At 36.6% G+C, this 19,289-nt stretch overlaps 2 protein-coding genes across 7 annotated transcripts in view; both read left to right on the plus strand.

The window, feature by feature from the left end:
• celsr1b (cadherin EGF LAG seven-pass G-type receptor 1b) overlaps nt 1–11,969 on the plus strand; it is a 44,480-nt gene extending 32,511 nt beyond the window's left edge. Inside the window, exons 15-35 of the mRNA XM_084396999.1 lie at nt 1,083–1,266; nt 1,978–2,079; nt 2,550–2,644; nt 2,751–2,960; nt 3,573–3,756; nt 3,838–3,978; nt 4,068–4,278; nt 5,168–5,335; nt 5,450–5,576; nt 5,668–5,868; nt 5,966–6,140; nt 6,880–6,992; nt 7,097–7,173; nt 7,249–7,375; nt 8,190–8,315; nt 8,436–8,572; nt 9,366–9,460; nt 9,700–9,843; nt 10,025–10,237; nt 10,479–10,749; nt 10,833–11,969. Of these exons, the coding sequence (XP_084253125.1) occupies nt 1,083–1,266; nt 1,978–2,079; nt 2,550–2,644; nt 2,751–2,960; nt 3,573–3,756; nt 3,838–3,978; nt 4,068–4,278; nt 5,168–5,335; nt 5,450–5,576; nt 5,668–5,868; nt 5,966–6,140; nt 6,880–6,992; nt 7,097–7,173; nt 7,249–7,375; nt 8,190–8,315; nt 8,436–8,572; nt 9,366–9,460; nt 9,700–9,843; nt 10,025–10,237; nt 10,479–10,749; nt 10,833–10,857 (3,126 nt within the window). The 3' untranslated portion in view covers nt 10,858–11,969. The remainder of the gene's footprint in view (nt 1–1,082; nt 1,267–1,977; nt 2,080–2,549; nt 2,645–2,750; nt 2,961–3,572; nt 3,757–3,837; nt 3,979–4,067; nt 4,279–5,167; nt 5,336–5,449; nt 5,577–5,667; nt 5,869–5,965; nt 6,141–6,879; nt 6,993–7,096; nt 7,174–7,248; nt 7,376–8,189; nt 8,316–8,435; nt 8,573–9,365; nt 9,461–9,699; nt 9,844–10,024; nt 10,238–10,478; nt 10,750–10,832) is intronic.
• A 903-nt stretch (nt 11,970–12,872) lies between these two features.
• The window catches only part of gramd4b (GRAM domain containing 4b), a 28,071-nt gene continuing 21,654 nt past the window's right edge, over nt 12,873–19,289 (plus strand). For 3 of the 6 annotated variants that reach the window (XM_084397451.1, XM_084397453.1, XM_084397455.1), the window contains exons 1-2: nt 12,873–13,067; nt 13,227–13,326. In XM_084397451.1, coding sequence (XP_084253577.1) covers nt 13,298–13,326 — 29 coding nt within the window. In that variant the 5' untranslated portion in view covers nt 12,873–13,067; nt 13,227–13,297. Of the gene's footprint in view, nt 13,327–19,289 lie in introns of all 6 variants that reach the window. The other 3 variants (XM_084397450.1, XM_084397454.1, XM_084397452.1) reach the window with 2 other exon arrangements.

Here is a 19,289-nt window from a genome sequence, read left to right on the forward strand (position 1 = left end):
TTATTGTATTAAAGTGTTAGTTCACCCAAAAATTTAAATTATCACATAACTTACTCGCCTCGCCCTCAAGCCATCCTAGGTGTATATGACTTTCTTCTTTCAGCCGAACACAGTCTGAGTTATATTAAAAAATATCCTGGCTCTTCCAAGCTTTATAATGGGAGTGAATGGTACCTTGAGATTTTGAAGCCCAAAAAAGTGCATCCATCCATCATAAAGTATCTATCAATCTATACTGCTCCAGGGGGTTAATAAATGCGTTCTGATGCAAAGCGATGCATTTTTGTGAGAAAAATGTCCATATTTATTACTTTACTATAACTATAATCGCTTGGCTTATAATCGTATGGATTACTTTTATGATGGATGGATGCAGTTTTTTGGGTTTCAAAATCTAAGGTACCATTCATTCCCATTATAAATATGATTTAATATAACTCTAATTATGTTTAGCTGAAAGAAGGACGTAATTTACACCCAGGATGGCTTGGGTGAGTAACTTATGGGATCATTTTAATTTTTTTTAACTCTTTAAGCACACTACTGTACAAAATTTGGAACCAGTAAGAAGCTTTTAAAAGAAAATGCTTACCAAGGCTCCATTTATTTAATAAAAAATACAGTAAAAACAGTAATACTGTGAAATATTATCACAAAATAAAAGAACTGTTTTCAATTTTATTATATTTTAATTTATTCCTGCGATGACAGCTGAATTTTCAGCATCCTTACTCTAGTCTTCAGTCACATGATCCTTCAGAAATCATTCTAATATGATCATTTGCTGCTCAAGAAAAAAAAATATGATCAATGTTGAAAACAGCTTAATATTCTTTTTGTGGATTTAAAAAAAAAAGTTTATTTTATCAAGTTCAAAAGAACAGCATTTATTTGAAATACAAATCTGTTGTAACATTTAAATGTCTTTAATGTCACTTTTGATCAATTTAATGCATTCTTGCTTAATAAAAGTATTCACTTCTTTCAAAAAATAATAATATCTTAGTTAATATAATCATTATTATATTTTGATCTCAGGTCAATGCTTACAAGATGCTATTATTTTCTCCTCAATTTTTCAGGACAATTACTTTCGGCCTCTTGGTGGGGACACTTGCTACCCTTGTGATTGTTTTCACCTTGGAGCGCATTCGCGGATATGTGACCCTGTAACGGGCCAGTGCGCCTGTAAGATGGGCGTGGTGGGCCGTCAGTGCAACCGTTGTGACAACCCCTTCGCAGAGGTGACAGTCGGGGGATGCGTGGGTATGTGTGCTGTCAACTGGACAGGATAGCAGTTCACTGTTGATGAGCTCATTTCAAAACTGGTTACAATATTCTTGACAATTGAATAAATAAGGACAAAAAAATGAAAGCTGTTTACAATTTTAGCTTACATATGCATGAACAGTATGATGAAATGTATACACTATAATCATAAGCAGAATGCTTTCAAGTCAGCATGAAGTACCTACAAGTATACTGACTATGGGGTTAATTGGAGAAGAAATAATAGGAATTTGTTGCTTCTTAAAGGGATAGTTCACCCAAAACTGAAAATTCTGTCATCATTTACTAACCCTCAAGTTGTTCCAAAACTGTATGAATTTCTTTCTTCTGTTGAACACAAAAGAAGATATTTTGAAGAATGTCAGTAACCAAAGAGTTGATGGACCCCATTGACTTCCGTAGTATTTTTTTCATACTATGGAAGTCAATGGGGCCAATTAACTGTTTGGTTACCCATATTCCTCAAAATATCTTCTTTTGTGTTCAACAGAAGAAAGAAATTCATACAGGTTTGGAACAACTTGAAGATGAGTAAATGAAGACATAATTAAAAATTTTGGGTGAACTATCCCTTTAAAAGGCCTTATCATTAAGACAAAGCAACAAGTGTTAGTGACACTAAATGGCATCTGTTTTGCCATACTGTCCTTTCTTCTCTCAGTCTCATTCCATGTTTTTGTTATCTAGTGGTTTATGACGGTTGTCCCAAAGCGTTTGAAGGCGGTATCTGGTGGCCCCGGACCACGTTTGGTGGCCCTGCAGCCACAAACTGCCCCAAAGGATCCAGCGGTGAGTCTAGATTAATTATACGGTCCTTAACTAAATCAAGAATTTACATAAACAACCAAAAGTTTGGACACACTTCACTGAATTTGAAACATTTAATTTTTGTAGATAACTATATTAAATAAAAAATATAGACACAATTATATTTATTAAAATATATATATATTACAAAACTAAAATATTTGTTTAAAAATACATTATATATTTTATATAAAAATATAGTTTTTTTTTTATTATGTTTTATAAACAATTAATAATTAATAAATAAATAGATATATTTGGTCACTACATAAATCCCATATTTCTATTTGTGCTTATTCATTTGAATGATTTTATTATAAATTAAAAAAAATTGAAAATAGTACTTACAATAACAAAGAAGATGTGTGCAAACTTTTGACTTTTTCATCATTTCATTTATTTTTTGTTGAATGATTTATCGATATATACACATTTGATATGTCTATTGACAGGCACAGCTATCCGTCATTGCAGCGATGATAAAGGATGGCTTCCACCTGAGCTCTTCAACTGCACTTCCCTCAGCTTCTCAAAGCTAAAGAAAGAGGTTTGTGACTCTTTTGTTGGTTGATTCAACTTGGAATTTTATTAAACATTCTACGCCAGATGCCACAATCCTAGAAGTGACCAGTGTGACTACATTTGTGACTCAGAGTGAGGATCTTCATGCTAATTCTTCTCGAATGGACGGAGAAAGATCAAGAAGCCTTGCGGGGGCGCTGTACGTCTCCACAGACCACACGGAGCGTCTTTTTGGAAATGACGTGAGGACTGCCTACCATCTGCTGGCCAGTGTGTTAGAGCATGAGAGTGTGCAGCAGGGCTTTGAGCTCACCGCCACTCATGATACCGATTTCAACAAGGTAAAGACCTCGAAGCCTTCACACACTTCCAGAATCTCACAGTATCTTTCAGTATCTTCACATTCAAGCTCAATCTAATGGGTTCTGCACCTCAAGAGTATGATAGGAACAGTAACATTTGAATTTAATATATACAATTTTTTATTTAAACTAATTTTTTAAAGATAACTTTATTGGAACCAGATCTTCAAGGCTTAAGTTGGTCAAGATGGTTTTTGGAACATTGTAACTGATTTGTTGCTGGTCAAAAGTGACCTACTCTCTGAATATGGTTTAATCAAGAAGGTCTATCTGGTTGACCTCACCAGTCTGATCAACCATCTAAACCATCTTGGACCAACTAATGAGCAGCTTTGACCAGTTAGACAGCATTTAAAACCATATTTGAAATGCATGTGTGCAAAGATGTGCTAAAGATCTAGTTTTATTCACAGACACATTCAGATCTTCAGATCTCAGTGTCTTTAAATTAACTCATTTTTATTAATTTATTTGAATATATTTTAATAAATGTATTATTTATTTTTGTACCTTATTAATTAATTGACATTAAAAAACGATGGGTGGTTATTATACAGTATTAATAAACGTTACTCTTGTTTGTTGTGGTAGAACATTATTAAAACTGGAAGTGCCATTCTTGACCCAGTCAACAAGGAGCACTGGGAGAAGATACAGCGCTCTGATGGCGGGACGGCACATCTTCTGCACTACTTTGAGGAGTATGCCAACACTCTGGTACAGAACGTGAGGAAGACCTACCTGAGACCCTTCACCATCGTCACTGACAACATGAGTTAGTATTGCGTTCTCAGTCCTGTAGCTTAATTTTGAGTGTTTAGTGTAAAAATATTTACCATTTTTCTTCACATTCAAGTTGTTGCATTAGATTTTCTGGACTCCACTGCAAACCAAGACAAGATTCCTCGATTTCAGGAGGTTACGGAGGTGTTCGCAAAAGAACTGGAGTCATCTGTCCTCTTCCCAAACCTGCTTTCAATGCCGAAAAAGAGCAAAGGTTCTCACCTCGAAACTTATCTCTTTATATTATATAAGTTGTAGTCATGGAAATTAAACTAAACTTTCTTATGTCGTATTACCCTATAGATGCTGTTACCACAGAGCCTCCAGCCCAGATTGCATCAAATGAGTCTTTCATCAGCATGGATGGATCAAATATTGTTTATCTAACACCGTCCATTAAAAAAAGACGCCATGCTGAACAACCTGATCCACCCGCTGTTGTAATGGTGATGATCTACAGGTCTCTGGGACGTCTCCTTCCGGAGAGTTACGATCCGGACCGCCGCAGTCTAAGGTAGAACTTCAGCCTGGGATTTTACATACAAACAACAGATTTCCTTGACCAGGATATGCAATGCTATCATATATCATATTCAAATTCCCGTTGGTGTGTCAGCTGATAATTGTTTTCATTCTGATAAATAGCCAGTATTAAAATTCAAAAAAAAATTTTTTTAAATAGGTTAAAAATAAACACTAAAAACGAAAATCCATCATTATAAATGTGACTTGTGAATTTAGACAACATTATAATGTACAGTATGTAAAATGGATATTAATTTTTATTCAAGATTACATTTAAGTGAGTGTAAAATGATGGTCAATTTAATCTGAATGTAAAAATAGAGGAAATGAGCACAAAACAATGACACATCAAATATGTACGGAAGCCCGTTTCCGCCACTTAGAAAAAAAACCCTACACTGATTATGCCATAAATAGTCACAATTTAAATATAAAAAGGATGACAAGTCAAAATTATGACAGATAGTCAGAATAATGAGATAAGAAATCCTATGTATAAGTATGACAAGTCATAATTATGATATAAAAGGTCAAAATTATGAGATAAAAAGTTGAAATGATGTACTAAGTCAAAATTAAGACAGTCATAATTATGAGATAAAAAGAAATTGACATAAGTCAATTATATATATATTATTTTATTATATTATATTATATATTTTAAATATATGTATAATTTAAAAACTGATCTTTTTTTTTTTTTTACTTCTTATGTGCTGCCTGGAAATGGGCTTCAATACATTTAAAATGTCAGCCAACACAGATAAATAAAACATTTCTTTCAGGGATTGTGCATCCCTTATGACAATATCAAGAAAAAGAATCATCTGATATATATTTGGTGTTGTAAATTTGTCTGGTGCTCTACACATCCCCAGACTGCCCACTCGTCCTGTCATCAACACACCTGTAGTGAGTGTGGTGGTCCACAGGGACGGAGAAGCCCTCCCCACACCCCTCCAAAGACCCATCACCTTGAACTTCAGGCTCCTGGAGTCCCACGAGAGGACCAAACCTGTGTGCGTCTATTGGAACCACTCCATCCCGTGAGTACTTAATGATTAATATTTGAATACAATATATTAGGAAAGCTCTGCTTATGCTGTGATTGCAGAAAACATCACAATTGTGTATTTTTTGTGTGTCTTCTTATTCGATAGGGTTTCTGGTGGAGGTGCCTGGTCTTCTAAAGGCTGTGAGCTGGTCTTCAGGAACTCGACTCACATCAGCTGCCAGTGCAACCACATGACCAGTTTTGCTGTCCTCATGGACATCTCCAAACGAGAGGTAGGACACAACTAACAATTTTGGTTTATATGGAATTTTGCTAGTATACAGCTAGCTAACTAGTTTTTCAACGCTGGTATCTCGTCCTTAGCATGGTGATGTTCTTCCTCTAAAAGTGGTGACCTACACCACAGTGTCCGCCTCTCTGGTGGCCCTCCTCATCACCTTCCTCCTGCTGGCCATTCTTCGCAAGCTGCGCTCCAACCTACACAGCATCCACAAGAACCTGGTGGCCGCCATCTTCCTCTCTGAGTTCATCTTCCTCACTGGCATCAATCAGACCGACAGTCCGGTGTGCAGATTTTAGATCGTAATAGCAATAGCATAATTTTATTTTCATTTTGACGTTTCTGTGAGATACTTAACCTGTTTTTTTGTCTGATTTGTAGTTTGTATGTACTGTTGTGGCCATTCTGCTACATTATTCGTACATGTGCGCATTTGCCTGGATGTTTGTGGAGGGGCTGCACATCTATCGCATGCTGACTGAGATGCGTAACATTAACCAGGGCCACATGCGCTTCTACTACGCCATCGGTTGGGGGATTCCTGCTGTTATCACTGGTATGAGACTCAGTTGCTCATAAAAAATGTTTAGTATAGGACCCCCCCTAAAACATTTTGTTCTGAAGTTCTTTTGGACGGTTCGTGTATCAGGGGGCTTGTCCACTCATGATGGGGCAGGAGAGAGAGGTAGCAAGAGGGAGATTTGAAGAAAGACTGTAAAAAGAGAGATGGCTGAGAGACATTGCAAGCAAGATAAGGCCAGAGGAATATCACTGGAAAAAGAAGGGTTTTTATGATCAGGCGAGAGCTTTAGGACCCGTGTTAATATTAGAAAAGCTTTCCAGCACTGGAGTGACCTAAGTGAGAAGGCCTAAAAACAGACACAGAGGTTGCATTGTTTTTGCTCCTACAGGACAGTTTTGAGTGTCATTGTTTGCCTGGAGCTGATGTGCTGCTTTCGACTAACAAACAAACTCTTGCTTGTATAGACTCTTGTATGTTCATTTTTTGTTCTTCCTTGTCGTTCATTCTTAATCTTCGCTTTATTTTTCGCGAAGCATTATTTTGCTTTGCTTCAGCTATTATAAAGAGACGTCCACTCTTGCATTGTGTGTTTGTGCATTTTGGGGGCGGAGCAATGAAGAGAGGGGTGTGTTTGTTTGGGTTGATTTCAAATATCAACAGTGTTTCTCATAAATCACTTACTGCACCTTAAAATAGAGGGGTCAGACCCCCTAAACCCCCTGTAATTTGCATCTTGATTGTATACTGTTGCTGATTATTTGTCTCTTGTCAGGTCTGGCTGTGGGTTTGGATCCTCAGGGTTATGGAAACCCTGACTTCTGCTGGCTCTCTGTCAACGACACTCTTATCTGGAGTATCACTGGACCAATCTCCATATTAGTGCTGGTCAGTTTAATCTCATTTAGCACAGTGTAAATTTTCCATTCATTTTCTTTTCCCAACTGAAGTGTTTGGTTTTGACTAAATAATGAAAAACATTTTTTTAACAGATAAATATAGTCCTAATTGTGCTGGCAGCCAAAGCCTCATTTGGACGGCGCCAGCGCACAGAAAAGTCAGGAGCAATGTAAGTTCAGTGAGAGTTTGGTCAAACTGGTATAAAAGCCAATCTTTTTCAACATTCTTCTTTGCTCTTGTGCAGCTCTGCTCTTCGAGTGGCTTTCCTCCTCCTGTTGCTCATCAGCGCCACCTGGCTGCTGGGTCTAATGGCAGTCAACAGTGATGTGCTTTCCTTCCACTACCTTTTTGCCTTCCTCAGCTGCCTACAGGTACATATGGTCATGTGAATTATGTACACTGTTTGTCAGAACTTGTCTACAGTTTGTGTAGATTGGATTTAGAGCCAAGGTAAAGTAAACAAAGCTGTATTGACATAATTTTCAGCAATATATATATACATGTATATGGAAAATGTAAGGTAAAATAAAATAAAAAGATGAGATAAAAATTATAATAAAAATATAGAAATATAAAATAGAATACAATCAAGTCCAGTTAAATATTAAATAAAGTCAAGTTAGATTCAACTTTGCATTAATGACATAACTGTCAATGTATAATTAAATTATTTTAATTATAATTATGATTCTGAATATTAACATTTTTGCTAATAAAACAAACAATATGGAAATAAAAATAATATGTAAAAAAAAAAAATATATATATATATATAAAAAAATATTATTAAAAATAATGTAATAAATAATAAAAATAATAAAATTTACATTTCAATACAATACAATGGAAAATAATTAATGGTAATTACCTAATAAAATATGGTTTATACAAACCATATGGAATTGGATTGCTCTCTTAAAGGGATACTCCACTTTAAAATGAAAATTCTGTCATCATATACTCACACTCATGTTGTTTCAAACCTGTATGAATTTCTTTCTTCTGCTGAACAGAAAGGAAGATATTTAGAAGAATATCAGTAATCAGACAGTTTCTGGTCTCATTGACTTCCATAGTATATTTTTTTCCTACTATGGAAGTCAATGAGACCAGAAACAGGTATGCTTGTGTTTTACAACAAATGTGTGTCTATGTAATTATTCAGTAATGGATTTTTCTTTCCAGGGCATTTGCATCTTCTTTTTCCACTGTATTCTCAATAAAGACGTGAGGAGGAACCTGAAAAGTGTCTTTACAGGGAAGAAAATGCCAGCTGAAGATCCCAGTACAACACGGGCTACTTTACTCACAGTCAGTTTGACACATACAAAACAAAAACAAAAGTTAATTAAAAAAGTAACAATTCACATACAGGCACAATTTATTTGGCGATGAAACGTTAACAGTGAATCTGTTCTTCTGTCATTCCAGCGTTCTCTGAATGGTGACGTCTACATGGAGGATGGAGGTCTGTACCGGACCACCATCGGAGAGTCCTCTGTATCTCTAGAGAACTCTGTTAGATCAGCCAAGAGTCACAGCAGCAGCTACCTCGCGTCCACACTCAGGTAATAAACCACAAGTGAATCATGATATGGGTTAAACACTTCACAATATGGTTTCATTTGTTGTTTCATTTTAAAAATGCTTATGTGAAAGATCTCCACACCTCCTCCTTAACCTCTTAAAACACGAATCATGTATCCTTTGAACTTCTGCAGACCTTAGTGTTTCTCTCAAATACGAATCGGTTTTCTGCAACATGCCCTAAATATATCGGGAATTATGAACTCATATGAAATCAATGACGTATTTGCCTGCAGCTGTGCTGGCAGCTGTTTCACTAACATATTTGCACCAATTATTACCTGTTATATTGTGCGTAAACGTCTCAAAGGAGCATGCGGTTTTTAGGTCACTCAACTAAATATCTTTAGATGAAACTAAGTACATTATGACTATCAATGGGGCCACTTTAGCCATATTTATGACTCAGATTTTTGTTTACCATAACCACTAATGGAGCCCTTCAGTATTGTAAATGGTGTCCTAATTCACAGCACAGGGTCATGTGTTACATGGATCACATATTGGATCTAATGTGTATTGATTTATCTCTCAAACGCACATTCTACTTACTACAAAATGTACTGGTGGTAAAGCATATGACACTTTCAGAGAACATTTTACTAGCTAGTGATGAAAAAATTCTGGTTGTCATATTTGTCATATTGCTATATTTGCAGCTGCTGCATTTGTGAAGATTTCACTTATCAACTTACTGTCATTAAATAACTTAAGTGTGACTCCGCAACAAACTCTTAATATTTAATACATAGTTTTAATGTTGTTTTCACACAGGGAGAAGAAACACAGCATATCGTCTAATGGTGGAAAAGTAGGACATGATGAAGGAGACTTGTCACACTTTTTCCATAAGAGTAAAAAGGCAGAAGGTGAGGGAAGATACACTTAAAAACACAACATACACAGACCATTGAAGGGTCAACTGGTGTCATAACTTTTGTTCCAAAGGAAAATTCAAGAACTTTATTAAGCAGCCAAATGCTAAAAGCTCTTCTGTTAATTAGTAGTCAGTAGGAGAGCATCAGCAAAAAACAAACAAACAATGAATTATGGGTAAACTAGTGCACTTCTGTGATCAGAGGCTAATTCTTCTGTTGTTTCTATACAGACTCAGATTCGGACAGTGAGCTCTCATTGGATGACCACAGCAGCTCCTACGCTTCCTCCCACTCCTCGGACAGTGAGGATGAGGCCAGGCACTCCAAGACCAAATGGAATAACGAGAGAACGCCCATCCACAGCACTCCTAAAGGTGCCTGCGACCTCTTCTCTGACCTCTGACCTGCTCTTTTACATGGTTTATTCAAGCAAACACTAAAAAGATTTAGATATATAGTTGTCAGTCACCAGAAGATATTCATTCCTGACATAAAATATCTCAAATTCATTTTTAAATGTGGATGTTAGATAACTGTACCCATGTTGTTCTGCAGTTGATGCTGTGTCTGGTCATGGGAAGCAGTATTGGCCCGTGGAGCCGCCCACAGCCAGCGAAAGTGAGGATACGAGGGGAACTGAGAAACTGCGGGTGGAAACTAAAGTGAATGTGGAACTTCATCAAGGGAATAAACTAAACCAAAATGGAGATGTGTCTCAAAGTGAGAGTCCACCCAGTCAGCCAAACAGCAACCAGCTACCCAGAAGAGGTGAGCGACAACACATGTATATATATATTTTATATTTATTTATATTTTTCATTTAAAACAAGAGAATTAAACCATTTTAGTACTTTAAATGTAAAAAAACAATCAATTTTCTTCATGCTTACAGAAGATTGTATTTTATATATTTGATAATATTTAAATAATATTTAATAGATAATAGGCAACGTAATTATTATATTATATTATATTATATTATATTATATTATTGCTTCACTTTTATTAGGCATTTTAAAGAACAAGATCACATATCCACCCCCACTGACGGACAAGAACATGAAGAACCGCTTGAGGGAGAAGCTCAGCGACTACAACCCACCCCAGATCCCCCGTAAGACTCCATCGGTGGGGTCAAACGAGGGCGTTCGCTCAGGAACCGAGGCCAACAGCATCGTCATCAAGCCACCTCCATTACCTCGCCAGCCTGCGCTGAACGGGATCGCTGTGGAGCTCGGCACCAGCCACGTCTCCCTGGCGGACCAAGACTTCCATTCCGAGTGAGTTGGATGTCAAATGCTGATCATTGGAATTTATTTGGTCACGTTCTGAATGTAACGCCACTCTGTGTTTCTCTTGTTAGTGGCAGCAATGAAACTTCAATCTGAGTCTTCACCGTGAAGGACGTTGAATGAACTGGAAGGGTTTTGAAGAATCAGTGACTTTCTCCCTACTAGTATTAGAGCACAACATGGACATGCTCTGAAGTTGTTTTTAGTATTTTCTAAAGGTTCGATTAATACAAATGGAGTCTGGGCGCTTTGTATCCCAGCATTCCAAAGCACTACGTTGCCCAAGTTCTGCTGGATGGGGACAGAAGGTTTTCGTCGAAATGGATAAAGTTGATCTGGAGCTACTAAAATAAAGACTTTGATATTAATAAGCATTTGTACAGTTTATTCCAGAATTCATCAGTCATAAACAGATGACTTATGGTGTGTAAGTAATGTTTATAGTTACATTTTGTATTTTAGATGTGTAATAGGGTTGTTTGTAAAATTGTACAATAGGGTTTCATTGCGATGCCAATACTGGATATTTATGGTTGACTTGTTTACTGTGGTATTTTTACAGCACTGTTTTGAATGTTTATATTGTTTTTTTATATATATATTGTGCATTTTTAAGAACTAGCAGTTGTAGCTTAATTTGTAAATTTGTTGAGGTTTTCTCCCCCCCCAGTTTCTTATGAATTATTAGTATGAAAATGTCCATCATACACATTGTCTGTCATCGGATCTCTGTATTGGGTTCAATGGGCAGTTGTGTTTTTACACTGATTACCTCTGACAGTATTTTACAGCTTATGTTCAGCATGTCTTAATGTCTCTGCCAGTGCTGTACATAGAAAAACAGTATTTTATTATGTTTGCTCTGCATCTAAATTACCAACAGAGAATCAAAGGATTCCTAAAGTGCCTGTCATCTATAATCTCTGCCAAACCTCTTATGTAAATAATATATAGATGGAGAAATTCAGGGACTATTATTATTTTTATTTTTTTTAACTCATGTTAAATTTCAATCTATGTGAAAGTGATGTCAGGTCAGTAACTATGTAATCTGTAATAGTTTAGAAGCATTTATTGATCGGTTGTCCTTAACTGAACAAACATTATCATCACATTAAATGTGTATCCATGAAATACCTCCATTACTTGTCAAAGCTCGTAGACATTAGATTCCAGCATGTAAAATAAGGTATTTATATTTGTACTATTCGCACTGATAATACATTTTAATATTGTAAATAAATGAATTTAAAAACTTTAAGTAAAACGTTTTTATTTTATTTCTGCTATTATGACATTTCCTTCAATCTCCACTACAGTTAAAAATTTGGGGGTCAGTATTTTTTTTTAAAGAAATTATTACTTTTATTCAGCAAAGATGCATTAAATTGATCAAAAGTGACATAAATCTTTTGTAACGTCATAAATGTCTTTACTATTTAAAATAAATTGTTTGTTTGAACGTTCTATTTATCAAAGAATCCTAAAAAATGTATCGTGGTTTTCACAAAAATATTAAGCAGCACAACTTTTTAAACTTTCAAGATTTCTAAAGGATCATGTGACATTGAAGACTGGAGTAATGATGCTGAAAATCAGGAATAAATTACATTTCGAAATGTATTTGAAAAGTTCTTGTTCTAAAAAATATTGTAATATTTACATTTTACTGTTTACCAATGTAACACCTCCAAAAAACAAAACAAAAAACGATGATTCTCATTGTACCGTTTGATAGTTTTGATAGTATTGTGTGATGAAGGCTAAAATAAGGTATATATAAAATATGCAATATGTAAAGAAAATGTAATGTGTGATACTGTGTTTTTTGCGACAAAGTTCTACTGTTCAAATGTAAACACAATGAACTGTCGTTGAGCGCCACCTAGTGGACACACAATCATCCAGCGATAAAGGCTAAATTGAACTGTAGTACAAACCCCCAAAACGAGTCAAACAAGACCTGTTACATATCTGTCTAGACTTATATTCAAGTCAAAACAAGTCCACTTAATAAAAATACAGAAAACCTATACACCATCGCGTTTGTTTTCACCCTCGTATGCCTATATGACGCATAAGCATGGATTGACAAGAGTTATGGGATTAATGTCCACCTCACTTGTTGAGACACAGAAGTCCCTCTGTTGTTGCCTTATTTAAAATATTTTAAATACAGTTCTAATTTAAGAACGCTAACTTAATTCACGAAAAAGAATTATTATTGCCTGACAAGAGGCGACTGTCAATTATCGGCCCCTTTAAGAGCTTCTGTCGCTGTCATTGACGAAATTTCCTGGTGTGAAGTGAGTCTTGCTGGATATCAACAACAGATTGAAAGATACCACAAATGATGATTTGCAGTTCGCATGCGATTCTAATCCGCAATAACGCTGAAAATAACAACTGACAGATAATGGAGTCGCATTGGTAGATCAATGTGTCTGCTTGGGCATTTTACGCAGGATTTCTGATCGAGCTGGTAGCAGGTGGCGACGGAGCGGGGCGAAGCTCGAATATTCATGCCTTCCTGTTAATGAAACTTAATTACGGATTCCGTGCAAGGTGGGTAAGAAACTTTCTAACCCCTTTCTGGTTTTTAATCCCTCTGCGGGCGGGGCGCGTGCTACAATGTGTCGGACTGATGAAGCTTTTGTTACATTGTTACGTTCGAATTCGAAACCTCAAACTCATTACAGCGCGCGCGACTCGCGAGCGAATGTGCCACATTGTTTGTAGTTTTGTGCAGCGCAGCACGCTTTCTGGACATATGTCTATTTCACGCTCTTAATTAATATATTATATGGCTTAATGTGACAACCACCCCTTACAGTCAAGACGAGGTAAGAAAACGATTTAAAATTTTGTGCACGCACACGAAAGCCGCCATTCTATACACGGCATCGATCTATAAGATGTTCCATAGTGACGAAAGGCTTTTTAGGTCAAGGCATTAGTCGGCAATCTATTGATGGTGTAACTGTGTCAACCCTCGATGTTTTATTGATGAGATCCAACTTGAACTACACGGGGAGGTGATGAAGATGCAGAATGCTTGGGATAGGCTAAAGCAAGCATTGTGTTAACAAGATGCTTTTTATTATTTAACAGGGGATTTCAATGAACGAGGAAGCATGTAAAAAGGCGCTAAACATTGCTGACAGATACAGTAATAGGCTGCGGAGGTTCTGACAATAGGGGCGGGTGGTGTTTGGAGAGAGTATGGGGGAATGGAGATGGCCACAATGCCAGTAAATGAGGCTGTAAAGGGAGCACAGAGGAGCAGCCTGACGGCTGAACTCATCTTCAGAGTCGGGAGAGTGAAAGGGGAGTCGCCCAGTGGCGTCAGTACTGAGAAAATAGTTTTGGTAGTCATGGTGTTTACCTATGATGTAATTCTAATGGGTGTTAATATAGAATTACAATATAATGGCGTCTTGAATGGAATACAACAGTCATGGAACGTTGTTTTCTTTTATAACGCATTTTGTCATGTATTGTACATTCCCAGCTATCAGGAAACGTTCACAAAATGTTGGCTAATGTTCTGGCAAGGTTCTTAGAACGTTTAGATGGGCGTTTGTTGGGACTACAACGCGAATTGTTCGGGACTACAACGCGCCTTTTCCTGATCTTGTGAAGTCACAATGTCACTCATTTAAATAATCCTGCCCACGTAATAGCAAAAAAGGGGGCGAGGCCTAGTCGAGCTGCGCTAGAGAAGACGAAGAACATCTGCTTAAGTACCGTTTTGTTGCCATGTCGAAGAGATGCTGTTTTTTCCACCCCGGTTCCAAAACCCCTTTGTTTGGCCTTCCTAAGGCAGACGAATTAAAAAAGCTTTTCATGAAAGATGGAGCAGTTACCACTTTGTCAGGACAATTGGTTTATGAATCGCAACCTGTAAGTATGTTTTAGTATTTGTTTGAAAACGCCCCCTGTACCCTCATTCACTATTCCCTACGTTACTTCACTAATATAGTTTACTTGAAGGATGAATGAAAACGAATGAGTGAATTTGGAGTGCGCCGTAAGGCCTGCCACTTTTGCATAGTTTGTGTTTGCTGTTAAATACTTATTTTTGTCACTGAGCAAACTGGCAGCTCCAGTAGTAGTGTAAAGGTTTATCTTGAACTCTTTCATGGAAACTAGCTCGTTGAAACGAGCTAAATGTAAAGCTTTATAGCTTAATTAACCAATTTAATAGTCAATTAAAAAGGAATTTATACCGGTCAGTGCTTTCAAATCGATTAATCGCATCTAAGTTTTTGTTTACATGATATATGTGTGTATATATGGTATTATATTTATGTTATATATGTGTGTGCATGTGCACAGTATACACACACAGACATGTATGTAAATATAATGTACTGTATATACATATTACGTAAACAAAAACGTTTCTGTTAGATGTGAATAATTGTGATTAATCGATTTGACAGCACTAATAACTATGATGTTACGCTGCACCCACATTGGACCAGCGGTTTGGAAAATGGATGGATGATTCAGCTGCAGATGCCATCTTCTGCCACATGGGAATTCATTTGGCATGACCCTTGCGGTGCATTGAGTATTCTCTAGCTGTTGAGCGTACATCGGTTGTGCACTCGTTTTTGTAGTGCATTGTGGGTTTGAATGAGTGCATTCGAGTGCCCCTCAAAAATTGCCCTATTTAAGGGTATAGGAGTGATTTCGGATTCGGACACAGCCACAGACTTCACTTGTTTCATTACTGGATGAATCAGCATTTTTGAACGAATCTCTTTAACGGTCACTTTTCGCCACCTACTGGTGTAACAGTGTAATTGATTCAATCTTTATTTGAAGCGTCATTACTTTCAAAAGGTGATTTACTGTATTTTGCTACCACATACATCAGTGTTTATATCCGAACTATAAGCTCAATTTGAATTATTGTAACAGAAATGATGATACTGTGTAGTTGAAAAGTAGCCTGGAAATCCAGACCTAAATCTAAAAGATTAATGGTCTGGCGTCGACTAATGAAAATCGGCCAGCTCGAGGGGCGGCACCAAGCATGCATTTGAAAATCTCACTGCACGCAATTGGATAATACTACGACCAATCACAACAATAAACCCCATACGCGGAGCTAACTGGTAGATTATACTCTTACCGTATCCGGTCGGCAAAACAGCAAAAACATCCTTCTTGCAAAGGAACGATTCGAGCGGCGGCGTCTTCTGTTCCTGTTTTAGATAAAAAGCCAAGTCTAACTCGTTCATTGTAGCGGCCAAAGCCGTTTCAAACAACTGGTATTCATCCATAGCCATCTTGCAATGTTTACTAATGACTTCGACGTCACAGCCCTGTCGTCATCTGTTTAATTCGCCTCTGGCCCGCCTATATCAGATAACCCGATGTGATTGGTGCAGCTCAGATCGAGGGGCATATTTAATGAGCATCATTACTCGACACCAGAGTAACTCGCTGAGCAAATTCAACTTGTGCTCTCGCGAGAACTCTGGATTACCAGGGTAGTTGAAAAGACTGTTTGTGATGCTTTTTCATACCTATACATGACAGCTGCTCTGTCTGGGTCAGCGGCAGCGCCAACGCAGATCTGAATGTTCACTGTGATCGAACTTGTCAATGGTTTAATAGACACAGGCGAATCACTGTTATTAAGGAATAAGATCACGTGGGTGTTTGAATCAAGATCGCAACCTTTTAACGATAAATCGTTTTAACGAATATGATTTTAGATTCTGGTTCTTGGCAAACTTTTCTTTTGGTATCTTAATTTTTAAGGCCTTATGTTTCAAACCCATAGATATAGGGATCTCAATGCAGCTCCATGTCCAAATTGTTGATTATTACCCATTTTCAATTGTCAAAAACCAAATGTGGGTCACTTTTCTCAGGTGAAAATTGTCATTTTGACCTCCATCTACAGAGTAGTGAATAACAAAAATAAAAGAATAATAATAATACTCATATATGCCATTTACTATTTTGGCTTTCATCTCTGTTATGTTTATCATAAAACTGATTTGTTTTTAACAAAAATAAAATTTGAGCTAGGGAATTTGACTTTTAAAGATACGTTGCACCAGGTGTCATTTTTAGGAAAATTGTTCCTTTAAAGAAATAATTTTCTTATACTATGAAACATAAGAGAGAAAATGAAGGTTTACTTTAGGCCTGATGTAGTACTCTTTCACAAGCAAAACTTTTTTAGAAAGAGGCTGTGATTAGTTGTCACACTGTCATAATTTCTCATAAAATGCTGCGTTCTAATGAGTTTAAACATTGTAAATCTGACAAATGGGTGATAAATACCATCCGCAGATATGTTTCCGTTTCCCTCATGAGAGCTGCTTGAAACGTCTGCTTATTGTAAAAAAAAGAAAGAAAAAAAGTCCCTTTCTAATTCACAGGAAGCCAAAATCAGTCTGCTTGAGAACAAGACGACTGGTGTTAAACCTCAGTACTATCATTATCATGTACAGCATGTTGTCTGAGCTCTGGAAGTGAAATTAGAACTGGGTTGGAGGTTTTGAGTGTCTAGGCACGCATACGATCGCTTTGTTCCCAGGCCTGCTTTGTTTGCTGTAAGGTCAACTAACTGCAGGGAATGCAGAGTTTGGAACACCAATAGCGTTATTTTGTGCCCCACTCTGGGCCTTTGGTTCCTGGAGAGTTTTTTTTGTATAAATAATCCAGTCACATGTTGCAAAGCTGTGTTAGTGTTTTAACCTCAGCATTCTCAGGGAATGTTTGTAGATGCACAAAGACGTTTAAGACATTGCCTGAGGAAGAGCACAATAGTTCATGACCTGCTTCTTTCCATGAGTTTAACAGCCGAATGTCCTGTTTCCATTAGGTAGTTATTGGAACATATTAAGATTAAAGATCAAAAATGAATATTATGTCATTAGTTACTCACCCTCATGTCGTTCTAAACCTGTATGACTAACACTTCAGTGGAACACAAAAGGAAACATTTTGAATAATGTGCTGGTTGCTTTTTTTTCTGTACAGTTACAATCAATGTGAGTGAGGCTTTCAAGCTTCGAAAAGGATGCAAAAGCCCCATAAAGTAAATAAAAAAAGTGGGTTTTACAATGCTTTATTCTGAGACCATATGGTAGTTTTGTGTGAGGAACTGTGCTGTTATTAACTAAAAATTAAAAATGATTTTCTGTAATTCAATTAAAACTTCAACTTGTTTTATTTCAGTTAAATGTAGTTAATATTTGTTTGTTTCAATTTTTGTTTAAGTTGACTTCCTAAAGTTTTATAATCATTTTAATTTACAGTTATTTATATAAAAATGTTAAAGCTACTGTAAATGGAAATATTTGCAAAAAACGAATTAATGCGTCAAAATCACAATAAAATCACTAAAACTAATATGAAAACTGAAAATATTTAAAAAAAAAAAAATTAAAATAGTGCTGCACCTGTGTTAAAATTCTAGACTATACCAATAAGCCAATAATTGTTTTCATTTTATGGCCAAATGTTTGATTTTAAAATTCAACCTCATTTTGTCTAAATTAATCAAAAATAAAACATACATTTTTAGATGCTACAAGTGAATTTAGGCATCACAATTGTATAAAAGTTTGCAATTTGTGTTTTTAAAGATTATTTTTTTGTTTTAAAGTATCATAATCTAACGCTCACTAAAAGTTTGTGGAATTGAGCATGTACAATTAAATTAGGGCTGTAATCTCCCAGTCGATTATTTGGTCGATACGTTCTGGCTCGACCAAAATTCTGATTTGTAGATTTTTTTGCCGCGTTCATTTCAACAGTTTTGCCGTGTTCATTTCATCAGGTGGAAAGCACTAATTGCTAATGGGGATGTTTTCAGAGCACCCCTGTTTCACAGGTAACAGTCTGTCTTCAGAACACCCCCCGTTTTCACTTCTTTTGGATTAGCCCAACCCACTGGAGAAGAGCGACAGATTGAAGAAAATACGCTACTAGAAGGTTTGCTGAATATTATTTATTTAATTGTGAGAGCGTTTAATTCATAGTCAGTCAGACCTCTTCTACCATGTCAACAAAGACATCGGCAGTGTGGCAGCATTTTTAAAGTTAATAGTCGTGTCTCAGCCGCGAAGCTGAGCTAAGTTACACCGAGCGGCTGAAATGACAGTGGCTGTCAGTTATTATACTACATATGACAAAAACAATTGTGTAAATTATGTTGCATATTCCTCAAAAGTTCTTGTGATGATATCACTAGTTGACAACATAACGTTAGTACTATTTTCGGAAATCATAGGCTATGATACTGCGCAGGTGCACGTGATGCAGCGCCGACAGACTCGTGTGTCAGACTCATTTCAGTGCAAAATAATTTGGTCAAAAACGATGTAATATACTGCAAAATAGCCTACTATGTGTGTATATATATATATATATATATATTATAATTCATTTAGGAGGACAACAAGGCTACCAAGTGCGCAGCTAATTAATTTAACGTTTTTTTTCCTAACGTAATTTTTAGTCGAAAATTTCAGGACTTCAGTCGACCAAGATTT

Source organism: Rutilus rutilus (assembly GCF_951802725.1).
Source record: "Rutilus rutilus genome assembly, chromosome: 23".
Taxonomy (NCBI): domain Eukaryota; kingdom Metazoa; phylum Chordata; class Actinopteri; order Cypriniformes; family Leuciscidae; genus Rutilus; species Rutilus rutilus.